Consider the following 25080-nt stretch of genomic DNA (forward strand, 5'->3'; position numbering starts at 1 on the left):
TGACTTAGGTACTCCGAAGGTGTGATGGAAAACTAGTGGAGAATCCTGCATGAAAATTATTTGCATCTTTTTCCTTTCTGACTAGTCATTTCAATCTGATTGCACTTGCATTCTAGAGAAAGAGAAACTGCTGATCCTCTTTAGTTTGTATTTAAGATCAAGTCAACTAACAGGCTGCGCAGCGTCTTAGCTGGCTTGGAATTATTTGGTTGGGCACCTATGGAGCTAGGCCAAGTGCAACAGCATGTTGGCACTGTATTGAACTACTTGGAATTACAATGCAGTGCTGCTTGGATGCTCAAGCTAGACTCCGAGCAGCTGAAGGCAGTTAAGAGCAAGGCAGAATGGCAGAAAAGTAAATTACAAAGCCAGGGATAACTGTGAGCCTCACCATTGTTAGGAGCTTTATAAAAAAAAAAATCAGTGTTTTACAAAAAGAAGCAATGCCTGTGGGGATTGTTGCTGTCTCCGTCTGTTTGCTTCTCTGCAGCAGCAGGGTACATGGACAGTGGAATTGGTGGTCCAGGCTGTGGGGCACAGACCAAAGTACAGCAGCACCCAGCACAACAATTCGTGCGAGCCTGCAACCACCTACCAGCGGCCACCTGCCAGGAACTGTGGTGGGACTGGAAGCCCAATCCATACCAGTGGCCAAACAAGCTGGTCACACCCAATCTCTGGGTTCTCGCCTGGAGAAACAGTCCTCAGCTCTGAGGAAAAACTCAGCAGGCGGACGGACCGAATTTAAGAGCGTTGGCCAGCTCCAGCAAAGGAATCTGACAGGTAAGACACACTTTAAATGATCGTGGGACATTAGTGGATGCTTGGGCTGTTTTCAACAGGATTAGATCCGATCTGCACACACAGCACTGGAACCCACGTTTGGTGCTTGCAGAAATAACAAAGCCTCAGTAACAATGTTCGACGTGCTGAGTATCTGAGGTTCTGGCTGTTTTATTTGCATTTTTAAAATGTCAGTGCTAATCCTAAAGTATTCAACATAGAGTTGCTGGGTGAATTAAAGCAGGTGCTGCTGGAAATGTACACTAGGTCCATTTGCACCTTGTGAAGAGAACAGGTAAATTAACCTAGTGGGCGAAGACTTTTGTTACACCTAATGGTTCTTTTTATAATCTTTATAATCTTTATCCAGCATTTTCTGCTCTTTAAAATTGCAGCCTTCCAGTAATTACAATTTTCTCCTCATTCTGCGCCCGCCTCATCTGGCAGGATTCAGTGCTCACAGGGGTTGGAGAGCCCTGATTTCCCCAACAGCGCTCCCTGCAATTGTTGCTTACACACTGTGAGAGCCAGATCGGGTGATTAGCCGACAAGGGCAATGTTAACATGGGATAAGATTTTGTGAATCAACATTAAACAGGACCAGATTTAACAAAGGAAGGAAGGATATACATTTATATAGCATTTTTCTCAACCACTGACATACCTTTACAGCCAAATAAGTAACGTTTCCAGAGGTGAAAGAAACAAAGAACAAACAAAGAACAAAGAAATGTACAGCACAGGAACAGGCCCTTCGGCCCTCCAAGCCCGTGCCGACCATGCTGCCCGACTAAACTACAATCTTCTACACTTCCTGGGTCCGTATCGCTCTATTCCCATCCTATTCATGTATTTGTCAAGATGCCCCTTAAATGTCACTATCGTCCCTGCTTCCACCACCTCCTCCGGTAGCGAGTTCCAGGCACCCACTACCCTCTGCGTAAAAAACTTGCCTCGTACATCTACTCTAAACCTTGCCCCTCTCACCTTAAACCTATGCCCCCTAGTAATTGACCCCTCTACCCTGGGGAAAAGCCTCTGACTATCCACTCTGTCTATGCCCCTCATAATTTTGTATACCTCTATCAGGTCTCCCCTCAACCTCCTTCGTTCCAGTGAGAACAAACCGAGTTTATTCAACCGCTCCTCATAGCTAATGCCCTCCATACCAGGCAACATTCTGGTAAATCTCTTCTGCACCCTCTCTAAAGCCTCCACATCCTTCTGGTAGTGTGGCGACCAGAATTGAACACTATACTCCAAGTGTGGCCTAACTAAGATTCTATACAGCTGCAACATGACTTGCCAATTCTTATACTCAATGCCCCGGCCAATGAAGGCAAGCATGCCGTATGCCTTCTTGACTACCTTCTCCACCTCTGAGCCTCCTTTCAATGACCTGTGGACCTGTACTCCTAGATCTCTTTGACTTTCAATACTCTTGAGGGTTCTACCATTCACTGTATATTCCCTATCTGCATTAGACCTTCCAAAATGCATTACCTCACATTTGTCCGGATTAAACTCCATCTGCCATCTCTCCGCCCAAGTCTCCAAACAATCTAAATCCTGCTGTATCCTCTGACAGTCCTCATCGATGTGATTTGAACTTGATGTGATTAACATTGTCCTGGCCCCTTCCTGACGTGATGTGATTTATACATACTATCAGTTATGAGTCAGTTCAAACCGGTTGCATGAGTCACTCTCTTTTAAGCCAGCCTGCACAATTTCAGGTAAATACATGCAGTCAAAAGGTTCATCCAGAGCTTAAAATCCAAAATTTAAGATTGGTGCTGGGTCCACTGTTATTTGTTATATAGAATTATTATATATACATATATATATATATATATTAATGATTTGGATGAGGATGTAGGAGGCATGGTTGGTAAGTTTGCAGATGACACCAAGATTGGTGGCATAGTGGATAGTGAAGAAGGTTATATAAGATTGCAACAGGATCTTGACCAATTGGGCCAGTGGGCCGATGAATGGCGGTTGGAGTTTAATTTGGATAAATGTGAGGTGATGTATTTTGGTAGATCAAATCAGGGCAGGACCTACTCAGTTAATGGTAGCGAGTTGGGGAGAGTTACAGAACAAAGAGATCTAGGGGTACATGTTCCTAGCTCTCTGAAGGTGGAGTCGCAGGTGGACAGGGTGGTGAAGAAGGCATTCAGCATGCTAGGTTTTATTGGTCAGAATATTGAATACAGGAGTTGGGACGTCTTGTTGAAGTTGTACAAGACATTGGTACGGCCACACTTGGAATACTGTGTGCAGTTCTGGTCACCCTATTATAGGAAGGATATTGTTAAACTAGCAAGAGTACAGAAGAGATTTACGAGGATTCTACCAGGATTTGATGGTCTGAGCTATAAGGAGAGACTGGATAGGCTGGGACTTTTTTCCCCGGAATGCAGGAGGCTGAGGGGTGATCTTATAGATACCAATAAAATACTGAAGGGCATAGATAAGGTACATAGTCAACATCTTTTCCCAATGGTGGAGGGGTTTAGAACTAGGGGGCATAGGTTCAAGGTGAGAGGGGAGAGATACAAAAGAAACCAGAGGGGAAATTTCTTCACACAGAGGGTGGTGAGCATCTGGAAGGAGCTGCCAGAGGCGGGTACAATTTTTTCCTTTAAAAAACAGTTAGACAGTTACATGGGCAGGGTGGGTACAGAGGGATATGGGCCAAATGCGGGCAAGTGGGACTAGCTTAGTGATAGAAACTGGGTGGCATGGACAGCTAGGCAAAAGGGCCTGTTTCCATGCTGTAAATATCTTAATAGAACATACAGTGCAGAATGAGGCCATTCGGCCCATCGAGTCTGCACCGACCCACTTAAGCCGTCACATTTCCACCCTATCCCTGTAACCCAATAACCCCCCTAACCTTTTTTGGCCACGAAGGGCAATTTAGCATGGCCAATCCACCTAACCTGCACATTTTTGGACTGTGGGAGGAAACGGGGAGCACCCGGAGGAAACCCACGCAGACACAGGGAGAACGTGCAGACTCTGCACAGACAGTGACCCAGCGGGGAATCGAACCTGGGACCCTGGAGCTGTGAAGCCACAGTGCTAATCACTTGTGCTATGACACCTATGACATTCAATATGTACATGATTTCCCCCCCAATATGAGTTCACAAATATCTGAAGGTGCTGGATGCCCTGTTTCTCACGTTGCGATGTTGTCGGTTCAAAGCATCAGTGACCTAAAAATGTAACCATGCAAAGGTGGCAGTGATTGCTGTTTAATGTCCCCCTGCAGCAAATTATGGCTGGTCATTTTCAGTTGTATTGACTGATCGTAGTCCAGAAACAAAACAGCAGCCAAATATCGCCGAAGAAAGAGTGCAGCAACTTGATTGTCTCATTTTTGCAGATGCTGGTGCTTCTGGATTTGAAAAAGAACCAGGCCCTTTGATTGGATGGAATTGGCTTGTGATTAAAATATCCAAGTGATTAAGTATAATATAATACTTGGAATTATCCTGTATTTGGCAGAGTGCGATGGCGGGCGGGCAAAGCTCCTTGAAGCCATCGGCACCAATGGCGGCTTTCTCCGCCGTATCATTGGAACATTGAAAAAAAATGGCAAGGGCGTGTCCCATGACCGCACGCTGGTGGGGCCGGCTCTGATTGTGGCACCATTTCTATGGCTGCCCCTGTGCACACAAGTTAACCTGGACCCCCCCCCCCCGCAATGCTGTCTGAGCACATCTACCGGCATTGCCCGGGACATTGCAATGTGAGGAGACAATGCCCGGAAATGACCCCACCCCCCTCCCTCCCCTCTCCCCCTCAAGCGATTCACTCACCTGAATTACTCTGGGCGGTTTGCCTGCCAGGTATACGTCGTGGGAGACCAGCCAGAATTTACGCTGGTCTGCCCTCACGCTGATATGAATGGATTTTCTTATGGGAATGGATGATTCGGGCATAGAGGCCTGATGTAAATGAGATGTAAATGTATTATAATACTGTTCCTGATGTTGAACGTCAGGAATCCTGTTACGTCATTGGTGGAGGTGTTGCCTTTTCTTCTTATACTCTTTTACTCTGTCCTTTCTGTGGCTCTGTTCCAATTATGGCAATCAGTGAATTTGCCCTTCTTTCTATGTTATCTATGTCTTAATGCTTCGAGTCGCCAGGTATCGAATGATACCACCACAAGTTTCAACCGGCTATCGATCAAAGAGCCAAACACCAGTTAGTTAGTTCAAGGTCAAGGGTACTTTATTTACACACAATTAGTCATGCAACATAAGCACTTCTAGTTAACTACACCTATCGACTAAGACAACCTGTACTTAACTTCGAGCACCCAGCTTAGGTCAGAGAAACAGTGGCCGCTGTTTGATTCTGGATCTATCGAGTCCGAAGGAGTAACTGCTGCTCAGCTAGGCTCATCTGTCTGGTAGCGAGCGTTGAACTTGTACTTGCTTCTGGTGTTGCTGCAATTGGAGATGGACGTGACCGGGGTACCAGGTCGAAGAGAAGACGAACATGTGGCAAACTCTTCTTCTTATACTTGGGGGTTTTCGCACTCTTTTGGGCGGTCCTTCTGTTTGGGCCTTACTAATTGGGTGATCCCTGTTTGATTCCTAACCAATAAGTGGGCGGGGATCTGGATGGCTGGGCGTGTCCCAAGCGGTCACTGACCCCGTTGTTTGCGTTTCCCTTGAACAGGAAGTGGCGCCGAAATGTCTGGGACTGTACCAGTCGCTCGAGTACCAGTCCTTTGTTTTGGTGAAGATGGGCCATCAAACGCTAATCGACGCCATTAAAATGCTAATTGGACGGAGTTTCGATACCGTCTGGACTTCTTGCTTGCAAATATGCATTTCAGGCTCTGAGCTGCCTGAGTCTTGGCTTGTCCATTTTACCCGCTAGGATTTGCGAGTTTCTCTGTACCTAGTTGTAAGTGGCCATCCCAGATGGCTACACTCCGTCCTCTTGATCCTCAACGCGAAGCGTGAAGGATCACAATACTGGGTCTTCTTTGTTCCCTGAAATGCCCTCAACCAAAGACAGGTTCTACCCTACTCTGTCCTATGGGTCAGAAACATTCACCTAAATTTCCCTAATTGTGTAGGACAGGGAATACCACTTAACGAGATCCGGGCTGGTGGTGTTGTGTTGGGTAGTCGTGTGCGGGGCTCATGTGGTGAGGGAGGTGGAGGTAGGTAACACGCGCAACTGTAGTGTTCCAGCGACGATCATGATGCCGATCACCAGGGTCGTCTTCATCTTGTTCGGGCTTTCCTTCGCCATTGAGTGTCTTCATATCTTCCTTGGGGAACAAGCATAGTGTCTGTTATAATCTTGTTGTTTAATATCTCATTTGTCTGTCTGTTTCTCCTTCACGTCAATTTCCCATTAGAATTAGCGGTAGCATTGTGGATAGCACAATTGCTTCACAGCTCCAGGGTCCCAGGTTCGATTCCGGCTTGGGTCACTGTCTGTGCGGAGTCTGCACATCCTCCCCGTGTCTGCATGGGTTTCCTCCGGGTGTTCCGGTTTCCTCCCACAGTCCAAAGATGTGCAGGTTAGGTGGATTGGCCGTGATAAATTGCCCTTAGTGTCCAAAATTGTCCTTAGGGTTGGGTTGGGTTGTGGGGATAGGGTGGAGGTGTTGATCTTGGGTAGGGTGCTCTTTCCGGGGGCCGGTGCAGACTCGATGGGCCGGGTGGCCTCCTTCTGCACTGTAAATTCTATGATAATCTATGATTAATCTAGGTCAAAGGTTCGGCACAACATCGTGGACCGAAGGGCCTGTTCTGTGCTGTATTTTTCTATGTTCTATGTTCTATATGTGACTCCCTCATTTTTTTTTTTAAACAACCATTTGCGGAGACAAGACATCCGAAAACAAAATTCTGTCACAGTTCGAGCACTCTCGCAGCCTGTGTTTGATGGGCTGAGTGGGCGGACAATTTTTCCATCCTCTGCAAACTCGTTTTTCCAACCAAGTGATTCTGACATGTAAATAAGTAGGTGGGGGATAGCAACCGAAGGATTGCCGGAAAGAGGCAAAAGTTGCAGCAAAGTGCCTTCTTTAAACCACAGGAATGAAAAAGAATAGCAAAAGAGTTTCGAAAACAATTCTCCGAATGGGGTGGTGCGTATGATCGGCGGCAGGGCAAGAATGGGTGGAATCCCCGGGTAGGGGGGTGATCAGTGCCGTTGCTCCACCACCCGAGCTTGGCTGACCAAATGTATAGGGGGTCCTCAGGCAGGGCGGGGATAAGTTACTCCACTGCCTGAGTGACCTTCCAAGAGCGGTAAGAATTTGTAAATATATGGGCTCCAACAAACCTGTTTCTTTAACTGCCATGTGGTGTCAGAAGAGTAGTTATGACTGTATCAAGACAGTGTCCGTGAGGCTGACACACAAAATCATACAAGAGAGAACGAACAACATTTAAAGAAACTAAACAAGAAAAGCAGGCAGGACCCATCAGAGTACAGGACACCGTAAATCTCAATCGGTTCCTGACTCTCATCACCTGGACACCTCAAGGTTCCATTCCGAAAAGATTTTCAAAGGGATTACCATGGTGGGAGTCAGACTCGGAGTTGTCACCATCTCCCGGGTGCCAAACTTGTTCATGGAGTTTGCGTGCTAACGCGACGTGTGCTGATGTGGGGTGCATTTCATCATTCCTTGTCAGACGACAGGAATTATCACGGTGCCAGTGTTTCATGTTCCATAGGGAGGTCGCAAGGGGGCTGTCGCTATCGTTAAGCAGTACTTACCTCACCCACGGCGCGCCCTTTTAAACTGTCCCCTCTGCCTCGCAGCTCCCGCGCTTTTTGAAACTCCCGCGCTGTTTCCAAGGTCCCGGCTCCCTCTCTCTCCCGAACAGCTGACCTGCAAGGTAAGGAAGTGGTTAAGCAGTACTTACCTCACCCACGGCGCGCCCTTTTAAACTGTCCCCTCTGCCTCGCAGCTCCCGCGCTTTTTGAAACTCCCGCGCTGTTTCCAAGGTCCCGGCCCCCTCTCTCTCCCGAACAGCTGACCTGCAAGGTAAGGAAGTGGTTAAGCAGTACTTACCTCACCCACGGCGCGCCCTTTTAAACTGTCCCCTCTGCCTCGCAGCTCCCGCGCTTTTTGAAACTCCCGCGCTGTTTCCAAGGTCCCGGCTCCCTCTCTCTCCCGAACAGCTGACCTGCAAGGTAAGGAAGTGGTTAAGCAGTACTTACCTCACCCACGGCGCGCCCTTTTAAACTGTCCCCTCTGCCTCGCAGCTCCCGCGCTTTATGAAACTCCCGCACTGTTTCCAAGGTCCCGGCTCCCTCTCTCTCCCGAACAGCTGACCTGCAAGGTAAGGAAGTGGTTAAGCAGTACTTACCTCACCCACGGCGCGCCCTTTTAAACTGTCCCCTCTGCCTCGCAGCTCCCGCGCTTTTTGAAACTCCCGCGCTGTTTCCAAGGTCCCGGCCCCCTCTCTCTCCCGAACAGCTGACCTGCAAGGTAAGGAAGTGGTTCAGCAGTACTTACCTCACCCACGGCGCGCCCTTTTAAACTGTCCCCTCTGCCTCACAGCTCCCGCGCTTTTTGAAACTCCCGCGCTGTTTCCAAGGTCCCGGCTCCCTCTCTCTCCCGAACAGCTGACCTGCAAGGTAAGGAAGTGGTTAAGCAGTACTTACCTCACCCACGGCGCGCCCTTTTAAACTGTCCCCTCTGCCTCGCAGCTCCCGCGCTTTATGAAACTCCCGCACTGTTTCCAAGGTCCCGGCTCCCTCTCTCTCCCGAACAGCTGACCTGCAAGGTAAGGAAGTGGTTAAGCAGTACTTACCTCACCCACGGCGCGCCCTTTTAAACTGTCCCCTCTGCCTCGCAGCTCCCGCGCTTTTTGAAACTCCCGCGCTGTTTCCAAGGTCCCGGCTCCCTCTCTCTCCCGAACAGCTGACCTGCAAGGTAAGGAAGTGGTTAAGCAGTACTTACCTCACCCACGGCGCGCCCTTTTAAACTGTCCCCTCTGCCTCGCAGCTCCCGCGCTTTTTGAAACTCCCGCGCTGTTTCCAAGGTCCCGGCTCCCTCTCTCTCCCGAACAGCTGACCTGCAAGGTAAGGAAGTGGTTAAGCAGTTTTTTTTCCAATTTAGCATGGCCAATCCAGCTAACCTGCACATCTTTGGGTTGTGGGGTGAAACCCACGCAGACACGGGGAGACTGTGCAAACTCCATATGGACCCAGGGCCAGGATTCAAACCCGGGTTCTCATCGCCATAGTCCCAGTGCTAACCACTGCGCCACGTGCCGCCCCCTCAAATTACTCATATAGTGTATCCCAAAATATTATTTTCTGAAGAAAATATATCTCATTTACATTTGCATTAATCTATATTGCCTGCTTCTACTGTGTGTCCCATCGAGCGAGCACAAATCTGCAGATTCATTTTAAATTGATTCCCCTGAAGGAAATAAAAATGGCGATGAAACTGTACTCAATGAAAATGAGCCTTTGCATCACAAATAACAAATGCCATCCAGAACTTTCACAAGTCTTTGTTTTCAGTGTTTCTCATTGCAATTATACGATGCGGCAACCAGCTCCAAAGAGGCAAGGGGCGGGATTCTCCATTGGCTGACGCCGAAATCGGGAAGCAGCATTGAGCGGGAGAATAGGTTACAACGCCAAAATCATAGGGTGGGCTGCTGATTTGACGCCAAATCGCAACTCTCCGTCACCTCGACAGCAGCGTAAATGCGGTTTGGAACGCAAATACAGTAAACACCGTTTGCAAGTCATTAGCGGGCCTAATCCGATATTCTCCGAGGCCTCAGCGATTCTGCCCCTCTGATGGGCTGAATTCCTAGAGGCATGGTTCACTTGTGCTTTTAAAAACCATGAAACCGACGTTGTGGCTGCTGAGGGGGAGAGAGGGAGTACGGAAAGTGTCCAACATCGCCGTAGTTTGCCGACAGTTGTGCCACTGGCCGGGGGTGGGGGTTCTGCCAGGGCCGCGGGGAGGAGCAGGTTGTCCAGGAGGTGGGCTGTAGAGTCGGGGTGGACGAGCATGGACTACCATTGCAGCAGCCGGAAATGCAGCCATGCAGCTGTGCATGCATTTGACAGCCCACTGGGAACCTAGGGCCACGGGTCGTATAGGTGTCTCCCCAACCCCCACCCCCCCTCCCCAGGCCACCCCCCAGGTGCCCCCTTGCACCAGCCGACCCATCACCGCTCCAACACAACCAGTGTCATCTTGTTGGCTGGGGTGAGTGTATATGGGGAGTGTATGCAGCGGTAGCTTGTCAGCCTCCTGAGTGTCAATCACGGACCCTGCACTTTTTTCATTGGAAACGATTGTGTTCCATGTAGTGCCAGTGCTAGCCCTTCCACATTTGCTGAATCGACCCAGGTGCGGCGCCGGTTTTGCTGTCGTGAAAGTCCACGCATCCTGCCCCGGCGTCAACTCTTAGTCTCAGGAACGGAGAATCCAGCCCAAGAAGTCTGCTGCAAGCATTACAGATTGTCTCAATTCCAACAATCATATTCAAACAAAAAATCTGCCACCACATAGAAGTTTACAAACCTTTAAGAGCATTTATGAATCAGCTCACAACGCCATCTTCAAATCAAGCCATGGGAACCATGGTGCCAACATGCCTGTCTTTCCAATGATGATTACTCATTGTCTGGACATTCACCCTCCCTGTCCATAAATGGTGCATGTTTATTAGCAGTGCCTCATTAACTTGTGGGTGAGATTTAATGTCCTCCCTTGAGGTGGGTTTGTTGGTGGGGGGAGGGGGGATATTTAATTAATTGAGGTAACGGGTGGGGATCTCACCGCCTTCCACGTCCGTCCCAATTATGTCCATGGCGGAAAGGCTTCCCGCCTTCCCATCTCGCCACTGATTGAGGCTGTTAACACTTAAAGGCCTCATCCTGCCACCGGTGGTATTACTTGCCATGCAGGGAACCCAAAAAGCATATCTGCCTGGGTTGTCTGCCAGTTCCTTTGTGGAGTGGGGAGTGCTCTCATTATCAGGCACTTAGTGTCTGATCGAGGGACTGGGCATCAGAATGGAGGAGAGGCCTGCTGTTATCCACGAGCAAGACTCCTGTAAACTGTATTAAATACCGCCCTGTTTCTAGTGGTCAAACACACCACTTTGTGCAAGTAAGCAGCCTGGTAAAACCCACGCTATCAACGTTACCGTTACAGAGCAGATAACAGGCAATCAGTGCCCAGAAACTCATCTACTCATAAAATCATAGAATTTATAGTGCAAAAGGAGGCCATTCGGCTCATCGAGTCTGCACCGGCCCTTGGAAAGAGCACTCTACTTAAGCCCATGCCTCCACCCTATCCCCGTTACCCAGGAACCCCACCTACCCTTTTTTTGGACACTAAGGGCAATTTATCATGGCCAATCCACCTATCCTGCATGTCTTTGGAGTGTGGGAGGAAACCGGAGCACCCGGAGGAAACCCACGCAGACGCGGGGAAAACGTGTAGACTCCGCTCAGACTCAGGTCCCTGTAATCTCAGCAGATGGCGAGCGGTGTACCTGGTGGGAGTTTCTGCCATAGTTACAAACACCTGATCAGGAAATCCACTGTGGTGCATATTTAATAAAATATCCCCATGTAAATGAATTCATATTGATTAACAGTGACAGGAAACCAATTACCTTTTTGTTCTTGTATTGCAGAGAGAGGATCCAATGATCACATTGACCTAACAGGCCTAATTGGAGTCCCGCTACCACCATCGGTTGCATTCATCACAGGATATGAAGGCTTTCCTGCGTACAGCTTTGGGCCAGGGGCAAACATTGGTCGATTGACTAAGACCATGATACCTCAGTCTTTCTACAGAGACTTTGCTATCCTCGTGACCATCAAGCCAGCTAATGGAGATGGTGGAGTGTTGTTTGCGATTACAAATTCCTATCAGAATATTATTTATTTGGGAGTGAAGCTGACCGCAGTTTGGAACGACAGCCAACGGATCGTACTCTTTTACACAGAATCGGGTTCTCAAACCTCTCATGAGGTTGCCTCATTTGAAGTGCCACCCATGACTAACAAATGGACCCGGTTTGCCCTTGTCCATTGAGGACGAGCTTGTCACCTTGTACTTGGACTGCGATGAGTATCATCAGAGTACCTTCACACGATCACGACAGGCATTATTTTTTGAACCAAGTTCAGGAATTTTCATTGGGAATGCCGGAGGGGCAGGGTTGAACAAGTTTATAGTAAGTGGCATAGAGATTTTTTTTAACTGTGTTAAATGCTAAAAATTTTAATGTTTTCTATTTTAATGACTGTCATTTGTCTCACATTAGTGAAACAGTTGTTGCTATGCATCTTAAAACTAGTGGGTCAAAGTCTCATGTTTTATTTTACTAGCCTGGATATTAATTATTCAGATTGGAATATTTATGAAAAGAATTTATGGCTTCAATATTTACCCGAGTGGTGATTTGGAGCACAAGATATGAAATCCAGATGTCCATGTGCAGGCGTGGTTTTCAAATAGATTCCCCACCTACGAACCAGCTTCATTGACAGTCTCAGCTACCTAGTGGGTGAGAAATGCCCCAGAATAGGCTGTAATCCAGGAGCAGTAGGTTTTGAAGAGATTCCTGGGGTGGGGTCTTCATATAGTATGGTTGGGGATGGGGGGGGGGGGGGGGGGGGGGGGGGGGGGGGTGCGAGGTCAGAAGGCGGCGTGATTGAAGGAGGTAAAAGTGTGAAGTGAGCTTGGAGAGGGTTCAAACTGGGGTTGGAAATTGGGACAGTGATTGAGTTGTGATGGAAAGATTGGGGCAGTACGGTCAGTGGTTAATGATCCTGGGGAAGATTGGACATTGATGATGGAAGGAAGTTGAATGGAGATTGTGGGGGTGGAAGTGCAGTTACAGGTCAGCTTGTTGAGTTGGGTAGTGTTGTAAAGGCACTTACCTGGTAGTTTCATATCTTTTTAAAACATTTACCAATGGGATGTGGCAGCACTGGCAAGGCCAACATTTATTACTCATTCCTAATTTCCCTTCAAGGTCCTCCACCCCCCCCCCCCCCCCCCCTCCCACCCCCCCCCCCGTTAAGCACTAGTCCCCACAGTGAGAAATCCACCGGATAGGCTTTGGTGCAAGTTTTGCCAAGTGTGGCCTTGACGTGGTGGACCCTGAGATGGATCAAGGGGGTCAATGCATAACTGAGACCCCCCCCCCCATCCCAAGTCCATCAGAAGCCCCCCTTCCCTCCCAGATTGCAAATCCTACCCCCTGCTGACTAGTAGGGGTATCCTCGCCCACACCACAGGAATAATGGGTCACCCACCCTCACCGCATGCACGCTTGCGGGTGACCCGAACCCCCCCCCCCCCCCCCCCCCCCCCATCAAAGACCCCCATCAGAGATTTCACCCATCGGAACTCCCAACAGAGGATCTCCATCAGAGACCCTGATCAGTTACCTCTGTCTGAAAGCTGAAGAGCAATCCAGGCGGTAGAATGAAAAATCACTGCCTTTTCACTTATCCTTCCCTAATGTCTGCTGCCTCAGACAAAAGTGTTTAAAGCAGCAACTGTTACAAGTGTCAGAGACTTCCTCTAAATCCAAGTACATTTCAAAGGGCTACAAATCCCTTGACAGTGGTTGAAATGCAAATCTTCCATTCAATTTCAGAGAACAATGCATTTCACTAGCCAGTCTTTGACAGTTTTATTGGTGCAGATTGAACTGCTTAGGGGGTGTGTTTATTTATATTTTCCTGCACACTTGAATACATCTCAATTACCCTCCTTTGAAGCTAACCGCAATGTCTACAAACACTCTTGCTATGATTGGCAGCTCCTCTGCGAACATCTGTACTTCTGAACTTATGATGGAGGGCAGGTCATTGATGAAGCAGCTGAATGTGGTTGGGCCGACTCTACCCTGAGAAAATCCGACAGCAATGTCTTGAGACTGAGATGATTAACCTCAAACAATCACAAGTAATTTGCTTGTGCGAGGTGTGACTCCAACCAGTGGAGAGATTTATCTGAATCCCATTGTTTTCAATTTCACAAGGGCTCCTTGATGTCATGTAAACATAGATACATAGAAGGAGCAGGAGGAGGCCTTTTGGCCCTTTGAGCATGCTCCGCCATTCATCACGATCATGGCTGATCATCCAACTCAATAGCCTAATCCTGCTTTCTCCCCATAGCCTTTGATCCCACCCCAAGTGCTACATCCAGCCGCCTCTAATATATTCAAAGTTTTAGCATCAACTACTTCCTGTGGTAAATGTCATGTGAAATTAGTGTTTATAAAAATATCTGTAGTGGATGTACCTTTAAGAAATGGGTATTTATCAATGATGTCAGAGTGTGGGTGGAGCTGGGCTGTCGGTCTGCTTTAACTTTCACTTTAGGCTGTTTGCTTATTTATTTATTATTTTTTTTCTTCTTCGTTGTTTATTTATTTATTTACATTTTTTGGGGGGGGAATTGGTTTAAGACATGGCAGGAGATCTCAGACCCGTGTCATGCTCCTCGTGTGCGATGTGGGAGCTCAGGGACACGTCCACTGTCCCTGGCTCCTTCACGTGCAAGAAGTGTGTCCAGTTGCAGCTCCTGTTAGACCGCTTGACGGCTCTGGAGCTGCGGATAGACTCACTTTGGAGCATCCGCGATGCTGAGGACGTCGTGGATAGCACGTTTAGCGAGTTGGTCACACCGCAGGGTGAAAGGTACTGAGGGAGATAGTAAATTGGTGACCAAAAGACAGAGGCAAGAGTAGGAAGGCAGTGCAGGTGTCCTCTGCGGTCATCTCCCTGCAAAACAGATATACTGCTTTGGATACTGTTGAGGGAGATGGCTCACCAGGGGACGGCAGCAGCAGCCAGGTTCAAGGCACCGTGGCTGGCTCTGCTGCGCAGCTGGGCAGGAAGAAGAATGGCAGGGCTATAGTGATAGGGGGACTCAATTGTAAGGGGAATAGACAGGCGGTTCTGCGGACGCAATCGAGACTCCAGGATGGTATGTTGCCTCCCTGGTGCAAGGGTCAAGGATGTCTCGGAGCGGCTGCAGGACATTCTGGGGGGGGGGAGGGTGAACAGCCAGCTGTCGTGGTGCACATAGGTACCAACGATATAGGTAAAAAAGGGGACCGAGGTCCTACAAGCTGAATTTAGGGAGCTAGGAGTTAAACTAAAAAGTAGGACCTCAAAGGTAGTAATCTCAGGATTGCTAACCAGTGCCACGAGCTAGTCAGAGTAGGAATGTCAGGATAGATAGGATGAATGCGTGGCTCGGGAGATGGTGCAAGAGTGAGGGGATTCAAATTCCTGGGACATTGGAACCGGTTCTGCGGGAGGTGGGACCAGTACAAACCGACGGTCTGCACCTGGGCAGGACTGGAAACCGATGTGTTTGCTAGAGCTGTTGGGGAGAGTTTAAACTAATGTGGCAGGGGGATGGGAACCAATGCAGAAAGTTGGAAGGTAGTAAAAACAGGGACAGAAATAAAAGGCAGTAAGGGGAAGTGTAAGGCAGAGAAGCCATAGTCAAAAATCAAAAAGGGTGACAGTACAAGGTACAGTGACTATGGGAGCTCAGTGAATAGGACCAGGAATACTAAAAGAATAAAACGGGAAGTGAAAACATTAATGGTAAGCGACGCGGCAGGTGGTTACAGGAAGATATGGGTTCGACGAGAAGGAAAATTAGGAGAAAGGTTAAGAGGAAATATAACTTAGGGAGAGGTTACTGATCGAGGTGTTAAGATTAAGAAACAGAGGTAAAAAAAGCCAACATAAGTGTACTTGACCTGAATGCTCGTAGTATTCAGAATAAGGTAAATGAGTTGATGGCGCAAATCATCGTGAATGACTATGATTTAGTGGCCATTACTGAAACATGGTTAAAGGATGGTCACGACTGGGAGTTAAATATCCGAGGGTATCAAACTTTTTGGAAGGACAGAGTGGATGGTAAGGGAGGTGGTGTAGCTCTGTTATTTAAGGATGACATCCGGGCAACAGTAAGGGATGACATCGGTGCTGTGGAGGATAAGGTTGAATCCATTTGGGTGGAAATCAGGAATAGTAAGGCGAAAAAGTCACTGATAGGAGTAATCTATAGGCCACCAAATAGTAAACATTATGGTGGGGCAGGCAATAAACAAAGAAATAACAGATGCATGTAGAAATGGTACAGCAGTTATCATGGGGATTTTTAATCTACATGTTGATTGGTTTAACCAGGTCGGTCAAGGCAGCCTTGAGGAGGAGTTTATAGAATGTATCCGCGATAGTTTCCTCGAACAGTATGTAGTGGAACCTACGAGGGAACAAGCGGTCCTAGATCTGGTCCTGTGTAATGAGACAGGATTGATTCAGGATCTCATAGTTAGGGATCCTCTCGGAAGGAGCGATCACAATATGGTGGAATTTAAAAATACAGATGGAGGGTGAGAAGATAAAATCAAGCACTAGTGTTTTGTGCTTAAACAAAGGAGATTACAATGGGATGAGAGAAGAACTAGCTAAGGTAGACTGGAGCAAAGACTTTATGGTGAAACAGTTCAGGAACAGTGGAGAACCTTCCAAGTGATTTTTCACAGTGCCCAGCAAAGGTTTATACCAACAAAAAGGAAGGATGGTAAAAAGAGGGAAAATCGACCGTGGATATCTAAGGAAATAAGGGAGAGTATCAAATTGAAGGAAAAAAACATACAAAGTAGCAAAGATCAGTGGGAGACTAGAGGACTGGGAAATCTTTAGGGGGCAACAGAAAGCTACTAAAAAATCTATAAAGAAGAGTAAGATAGATTATGAGAGTAAACTTGCTCAGAATATAAAAATAGATAGTAAAAGTTTCTACAAATACATAAAACAAAAAAGAGTGGCTAAGGTAAATATTGGTCCTTTAGAGGATGAGAAGGGAGATTTAATAATGGGAGATGAGGAAATGGCTGAGGAACTGAACAGGTTTTTTGGGTCGGTCTTCACAGTGGAAGACACAAATAACATGCCAGTGACTGATGGAAATTAGGCTATGACAGGTGAGGACCTTGAGAGGATTGAGATCACCAAGGAGGTAGTGATGGGCAAGCTAATGGGGCTAAAGGTAGACAAGTCTCCTGGACCTGATGGAATGCATCCCAGAGTGCTGAAAGAGATGGCTAGGGAAATTGCAAATGCACTAGTGATAATTTACCAAAATTCACTAGACTCTGGGGTGGTCCCGGCGGATGAGAAATTAGCAAACGTGACACCGCTGTTTAAAAAAGGTGGCAGGCAGAAAGCGGGTAATTATAGGCCAGTGAGCTTAACTTCGGTAGTCGGGAAGATGCTGGAATCTATCATCAAGGAAGAAATAGCGAGGCATCTGGATGGAAATTGTCCCATTGGACAGACGCAGCATGGGTTCATAAAGGGCAGGTCGTGCCTAACTAATTTAGTGGAATCTTTTGAGGACATTAACAGTGCGGTAGATAACGGGGAGCCAATGGATGTGGTATATCTGGATTTCCAGAAAGCCTTTGACAAGGTGCCACACAAAAGGTTGTTGCATAAGATAAAGATGCATGGCATTAAGGGGAAAGTAGTAGCATGGATAGAGGATTGGTTAATTAATAGAAAGCAAAGAGTGGGGATTAATGGGTGTTTCTCTGGTTGGCAATCAGTAGCTAGTGGTGTCCCTCAGGGATCAGTGTTGGGCCCACAACTGTTCACAATTTACATAGATGATTTGGAGTTGGGGACCAAGGGCAATGTGTCCAAGTTTGCAGACGACACTAAGATAAGTGGTAAAGCAAAAAGTGCAGAAGATACTGGAAGTCTGCAGAGGGATTTGGATAGGCTAAGTGAATGGGCTAGGGTCTGGCAGATGGAATACAATGTTGACAAATGTGAGGTTATCCATTTTGGTAGGAATAACAGCAAAAGGGATTATTATTTAAATGATAAAATATTAAAACATGCTGCTGTGCAGAGAAACCTGGGTGTGCTAGTGCATGAGTCGCAGAAAGTTGGTTTTCAGGTGCAACAGGTGATTAAGAAGGCAAATGGAATTTTGTCCTTCATTGCTAGAGGGATGGAGTTTAAGACTAGGGAGGTTCTGCTGCAATTGTATAAGGTGTTAGTGAGGCCACACCTGGAGTATTGTGTTCAGTTTTGGTCTCCTTATTTGAGAAAGGACGTACTGGCACTGGAGGGTGTGCAGAGGAGATTCACTAGGTTAATCCCAGAGCTGAAGGGGTTGGATTACGAGGAGAGGTTGAGTAGACTGGGACTGTACTCGTTGGAATTTAGAAGGAAGAGGGGGAATCTTATAGAAACATATAAGATTGTGAAGGGAATAGATAGGATAGATGCGGGCAGGCTGTTTCCACTGGTGGGTGAAAGCAGAACTAGGGGGCACAGCCTCAAAATAAGGGGAAGTAGATTTAGGACTGAGTTTAGGAGGAACTTCTTCACCCAAAGGGTTGTGAATCTATGGAATTCCTTGCCCAGTGAAGCAGTAGAGGCTCCTTCAATAAATGTTTTTAAGATAAAGATAGATCGTTTTTTGAAGAATAAAGGGATTAAGGGTTATGGTGTTCGGGCCGGAAAGTGGAGCTGAGTCCACAAAAGATCAGCCATGATCTCATTGAATGGTGGAGCAGGCTCGAAGGGCCAGATGGCCTACTCCTGCTCCTAGTTCTTATGTTCTTATGTTCTTTGCTACAGGGTGTGTTTAGTTTCGTTTTCGATTTGGAAAAGCTGCAATCACAGCAAGATGTGTATGAATCTCTGCAAGCTTATGAATGTTCATTTGGTGATTTCAAAGTGGTAACTGTTCTCAGTCGTGAAGTTAAACCTGATGTCTTTCTGTAAAGAGGGTGCTTTTGTCTTCTGGATGTTGCAAGGAAAGATTAAGAGTTACTTAGAGAGTACTGTATTCTTTGGGGGTTTTATTGGTGCTGATAGTTGTAAAGATGTTTACTGTGGGTTTATAAAGTTAACTGGTTTCATAAATAAAGTGTTTTAATTTAAAAGTTCTGTAGAGTTCTATTGCATCACACCTGCAGAGTAGAGCCGTGTGCTCCCCATAACCACAATCTATTCAAAGCTGTGGGTCGGGGAGGGTTTAAACTAGTTCAGCAGGGGCTTGGGAACCTGAATTGTAGCTCCAGTATACAGGAGGTTGAGAGTAGTGAGGTCATGAGTAAGGTTTTAAAGTTGCAGGAGTGTACCGGCAGGCAGGAAGGTGGTTTAAAGTGTGTCTTCTTCAATGCCAGGAGCATCCGGAATAAGGTGGGTGAACTTGCGGCATGGGTTGGTACCTGGGACTTCGATGTTGTGACCATTTCGGAGACATGGATAGAGCAAGGACAGGAATGGTTGTTGCAGGTGCCGGGGTTTAGATATTTCAGTAAGCTCAGGGAAGGTGGTAAAAGAGGGGTGGCATTGTTAGTCAAGGACAGTATTACGGTGGCAGAAAGGACGTTGAGGACTGTCGGAGGATACAGCAGGATTTAGATTGTCTGGAGACTTGGGCGGAGAGATGGCAGATGGAGTTTAATCCGGACAAATGTGAGGTAATGCATTTTGGAAGGTCTAATGCAGGTAGCGAATATACAGTGAATGGTAGAACCCTCAAGAGTATTGAAAGTCAAAGAGATCTAGGAGTACAGGTCCACAGGTCATTGAAAGGGGCAACACAGGTGGAGAAGGTAGTCAAGAAGGCATACGGCATGCTTGCCTTCATTGGCCGGGGCATTGAATATAAGAATTGGCAAGTCATGTTGCAGCTGTAGTTAGTTAGGACACACTTGGAGTATAATGTTCAATTCTGGTCGCCACACTACCAGAAGGATGTGGAGGCTTTAGAGAGGGTGCAGAAGAGATTTACCAGAATGTTGCCTGGTATGGAGGGCATTAGCTATGAGGAGCGGTTGAATAAACTCGGTTTGTTCTCACTGGAACGAAGGAGGTTGAGGGGAGACCTGATAGAGGTATACAAAATTATGAGGGGCATAGACAGAGTGGATAGTCAGAGGCTTTTCCCCAGGGTAGAGGGGTCAATTACTAGGGGGCATAGGTTTAAGGTGAGAGGGGCAAGGTTTAGAGTAGATGTACGAGGCATGTTTTTTACGCAGAGGGTAGTGGATGCCTGGAACTCGCTACCGGAGGAGGTAGTGGAAGCAGGGACGATAGGGACATTTAAGGGGCATCTTGACAAATATATGAATAGGATGGGAATAGAAGGATACGGACCCAGGAAGTGTAGAAGATTGTAGTTTAGTCGGGCAGCATGGTCGGCACGGGCTTGGAGGGCCGAAGGGCCTGTTCCTGTGCTGTACATTTCTTTGTTCTTTGTTGTTTGTTTGATGAGGACTCGTCTACTGAGGTAGTATGGGCTGAGGTTAGAAACAGGAAAGGAGAGGTCACCCTGTTCGGGGTTTTCTATAGGCCTCCGAAAAGTTCCAGAGATGTAGAGGAAATGATTGCAAAGATGATTCTGGATAGGAGCGAAAGCAACAGGGTAGTTGTTATGGGAGACTTTAACTTTCCAAATATTGACTGGAAACGCTATAGTTCGAGTACTTTAGATGGGTCTGTTTTTGTCCAATGTGCAGGAGGGTTTCCTGACACAGTATGTAGATAGGCCAACGAGAGGCGAGGTTGTATTGGATTTGGTACTGGGTAATGAACCAGGACAGGTGTTAGATTTGGAGGTAGGTGAGCACTTTGCTGATAGTGACAATTCGATTACGTTTACTTTAGTGATGGAAAGGGATAGGTATATACCGCAGGGCAAGAGTTATATCTGGGGGAAAGGCAATTATGATGTGATGAGGCAAGACTTAGGATGCATCGGATGGAGAGGAAAACTGCAGCGGGTGGGCACAATGGAAATGTGGAGCTTGTTCTCGGAAAAGCTACTGCGTGTCCTTGATAAGTATGTACCTGTCAAGCAGGGAGGAAGTGGTCGAACAAGGGAACCGTGGTTTACTAAGGCAGTCGAAACACTTGTCAAGAGGAAGAAGGAGGCTTATGTAAAGATGAGACATGAAGGTTCAGTTAGGGCGCTCGAGAGTTACAAGTTAGCTAGGAAGGACCTAAAGAGAGAGCTAAGAAGAGCCAAGGGACATGAGAAGTCTCTGGCAGGTAGGATCAAGGATAACCCTAAAGCTTTCTATAGATATGTCAGGAATAAAAGAATGACTAGGGTAAGAGTAGGGCCAGTCAAGGACAGTAGTGGGAAGTTGTGCTTGGAGTCCGAGGAGATAGGAGAGTTGTTAAATGAATATTTTACGTCAGTATTCACACAGGAAAAAGACAATGTTGTCGAGGTGAATACTGAGATTCAGGCTACTAGACTAGAAGGGCTTGAGGTTCCTAAGGAGGGGGTGTTAACAATTCTGGAAAGTGTGAAAATAGATAAGTCCCCTGGGCCAGATGGGATTTATCCTAGGATTCTCTGGGAAGCTAGGGAGGAGATTGCTGAGCCTTTGGCTTTGATCTTTAAGTCATCTTTGTCTACAGGAATAGTGCCAGAAGACTGGAGGATAGCAAATGTTGTCCCCTTGTTCAAGAAGGGGAGTAGAGACAACCCCGGTAACTATAGACCAGTGAGCCTTACTTCTGTTGTGGGCAAAATCTTGGAAAGGTTTATAAGCGATAGGGTGTATAATCATCTGGAAAGGAATAATTTGATTAGACATAGTCAACACGGTTTTGTGAAGGGTAGGTCGTGCCTCACAAACCTTATTGAGTTCTTTGAGAAGGTGACCAAACAGGTGGATGAGGGTAAAGCAGTTGATGTGGTGTATATGGATTTCAGTAAAGCGTTTGATAAGGTTCCCCACGGTAGGCTACTGCAGAAAATACGGAAGCATGGGATTCAGGGAGATTTCGCAGTTTGGATCAGAAATTGGCTAGCTGGAAGAAGACAAAGGGTGGTGGTTGATGGGAGGTGTTCAGACTGGAGTCCAGTTACTAGTGGTGTACCACAAGGATCTGTTTTGGGGCCACTGCTGTTTGTCATTTTTATAAATGACCTGAAGGAGGGCGTAAAAGGATGGGTGAGTAAATTTGCAGATGACTCTAAAGTCGGTGGAGTTGTGGACAGTGCGGAAGGATGTTACAAGTTACAGAGGGACATAGGTAAGCTGCAGCGCTGGGCTGAGAGGTGGCAAATGCAGAAAAGTGTGAGGTGATTCATTTTGGAAGGAATAACAGGAAAACAGAGTACTGGGCTAATGGTAAGATTCTTGGCAGTGTGGATGAGCAGCGAGATCTCGGTGTCCATGTACATAGATCCCTGAAAGTTGCCACTCAGGTTGAGAGGGTTGTTAAAAAGGCGTACGGTGTGTTAGCTTTTATTGGTAGAGGGATTGAGTTTCAGAGCCATGAGGTCATGTTGCAGCTGTACAAAACTCTGGTGCGGCCGCATTCGGAGTATTGCGTGCAATTCTGGTTGCCGCATTATAGGAAGGATGTGGAAGCATTGGAAAGGGTGCAGAGGAGATTTACCAGAATGTTGCCTGGTATGGAGGGAAGATCTTATGAGGAAAGGCTGAGGGACTTGAGGCTGTTTTCGTTAGAGAGAAGAAGGTTAAGAGGTGACTTAATTGAGGCATACAAGATGATCAAAGGATTGGATAGGGTGGATAGTGAGAGCCTTTTTCCTCGGATGGTGATATCTAGCACGAGGGGCCATAGCTTTAAATTGAGGGGAGATAGATATAAGACAGATGTCAGAGGTAGGTCCTTTAGTCAGACAGTAGTAAGGGCGTGGAATGCCCTGCCTGCAACAGTAGTAGAATCGCCAAAACTAAGGGCATTCAAATGGTCATTGGATAGACATATGGATGATAAGGGAATAGTGTAGATGAGCTTTAGAGTGGTTTCACAGGTCGGCGCAACAGCGAGGGCCAAAGGGCCTGTACTGCGCTGTAATGTTCTATGTTCTAGGTGAACTCATGATACACTGTGGGGCTCTCTAAACCCTGGCCCATAACATAATGAATTCCACAGGCTCACCACTCTTTGTGTGAAGAAATATCTCCTTATCTCTGTCCAAAATGGTTTACCCTGAATCCTCAGACTGTGACCCCTGGTTCTGGACACCCATCATTGGTAACATCTTCCCTGCATCTACCCTGTCTAGTCCTGTTGGAATTGTATAAGTCTCTATGAGATCCCCCCTCATTCTTCTGAACTCCAGCGAGAACAATCCTAACCTAGTCAATCTCTCCTCATATGACAGTCCCGCCATCCCTGGAATCTGTCTGGTAAACCTTCACTGCACTCCCTCGAGAGCAAGAACATCCTTCCTCAGAGAAGGAGACCAAAACTGCACACCAAATGTGGCTTCACCAAGGCCCTGTACAATTGCAGCAACACATCCCTTCTTCTATACTCGAAACCTCCTGCAATGAAGGCCAACATACCATTAGCCTTCTTTACCGCCTGCTGCACCTGCATGCTTACCTTCAGCGAATGGTGCACAAGGACACCCAGGTCCCGCTGCACACCCCCCTCTCCCAATTTACAACCATTCAGGTAGTAATCTGCCTTCCTGTTTTTGCTTCAAAGTGAATAACCTCACACTTATCCAAATTATACTGCATCTGCCATTGATTTGCCCACTCGCCCAACCTGTTAATTAATCCCTACTCTTTTTTTCCTCTCTGCCAACCAGTTTTCTATCCACCTCAATACATTTCCCCCAATCCCATGCGCTTTAATTATGCACAATAATCTCTTCTGCGGGACTTTGTCAAATGCTTTCTGAAAGTCCAAATATACCACATCGACTGGCTCCCCCTTGTCAACTGACTGTACTGGTTACATATTTAAAGAATTCCAACAGATTTGTCAAGCATGATTTTCCCTTCATAAATCCATGCTGACTCTGCCCGATCCTGCCACTGCTTTCTAAATGTTCCGCTATAAAGTCCTTGATAATGGATTCAAACATTTTCCCCACTACTGATGTTAGGCTTACAGGTCTATAATTCCCTGCTTTCTCTCTACCTCCCTTTTTGAATATCGAAGTGACGCAAGCTACCCTCCAATCTGCAGGGACAGTTCCAGAGTCTATAGAATCCCAGAAGATGACCACCAATGCATCCACTATTTCCAGAGCCACCACCTTAAGCACTCTGGGATGCAGATTCTCAGGCTCTGGGGATTTATCCACCTTCAATCTCATCAATGTTCCCAGCACCATTTCTCTACTAATGTTGATCTCCCTCAGTTCTTCCCTCTCCAACATTTCTGGGATCTGATTTGTGTCCTCATTTGTGAAGACAGAACCAAAGTATGTATTCAATTGCTCAGCCATTTCTTTATCCCTGATTATCCATTCCTCTGTTTCTGTCTGTAGGGGGCCTACATTTCTCTTTACCAATCTCTTTCTCTTCACATATTTATAGAAACTCTTAGTGTCAGTCTTTATGTTCCCTGCAAGCTTCCTTCCGTACTGTACTTTCCCCTTCTTAATCAAACCCTTCTACCTTCATCCTTCTTTGCTGAAACGGCAGTTATTCTCACCTTACCTCTTGAGTTCAGCTCTTTTGTCCATGTTTGGACCAAGGCTATAATAAGGCGAGAAGCCAAGTAGTCCAGGCAAAACCCAAACTACGCAAGTTGTTGCTGGGTAAGTGCCATTTGATAGAACTGTCAACAACCGTTCCCATTACTTTGCTGCTGATTGAGAGTAAACTGATGGAGTGGTAATTGGCTGGATTATTTGTCCTGCATTTGGATTGGGATTTTCCTGCTTTTTGTGGGTAGGGTACATCTGAACAATTTTCCACATAGTCGCATAGATGTCATTGTGACTGTAACCAGTTTGGAACAGTTTGGCTAGGGGCAGGAGTAGGGACGCAGGTCTTTTGCCCTACAGCCACAATGCTGTCAGCACCTATTGTCTTTGCTGTATCCAATATGCTGCAGCAACCCCTTGTCCCAATAAAAAAAATATATTTATTAAAGTTTTTTAACACAATTTTTCTCCCTTACAAACAATAACCCCCCCCCCCCACCCCCGTAACAAAAAAAACGAGAAATCGCGCAGAGCAAGATATACACATGGCAAAATGATATATTTACACAGCTTTGTACACTGGCCCTCACCCGTACGTGCCAGTTTCCCCAACCCTTCATGTTATCTCTTGCTCATCCACCCTCCCAGGCAGACCCCCCTCCCCCCGCCCTCCCAGGATATACCCCCCCCCCCCCCCCCCCGCCCCGCCAAGGTTGCTGCTGCTGCTGACCGACCTTCCCCTAACGCTCCACGAGATAGTCTAGGAACGGTTGCCACCGCCT

The 25080-nt window shown here is 47.0% G+C and overlaps 1 protein-coding gene across 1 annotated transcript in view; it reads left to right on the forward strand.

Annotated features, from left to right (window-relative positions):
• The first annotated feature begins 314 nt into the window (after window positions 1-314).
• Window positions 315-25080, forward strand: part of LOC140385324 (collagen alpha-1(XV) chain-like) — a 531657-nt gene continuing 506891 nt past the window's right edge. Inside the window, 3 exon segments of the mRNA XM_072467384.1 lie at window positions 315-783; window positions 11469-11863; window positions 11865-12017. Of these exon segments, the coding sequence (XP_072323485.1) occupies window positions 444-783; window positions 11469-11863; window positions 11865-12017 (888 nt within the window). The 5' untranslated portion in view covers window positions 315-443.

Source organism: Scyliorhinus torazame, chromosome 11, assembly GCF_047496885.1.
Source record: "Scyliorhinus torazame isolate Kashiwa2021f chromosome 11, sScyTor2.1, whole genome shotgun sequence".
NCBI lineage: Eukaryota > Metazoa > Chordata > Chondrichthyes > Carcharhiniformes > Scyliorhinidae > Scyliorhinus > Scyliorhinus torazame.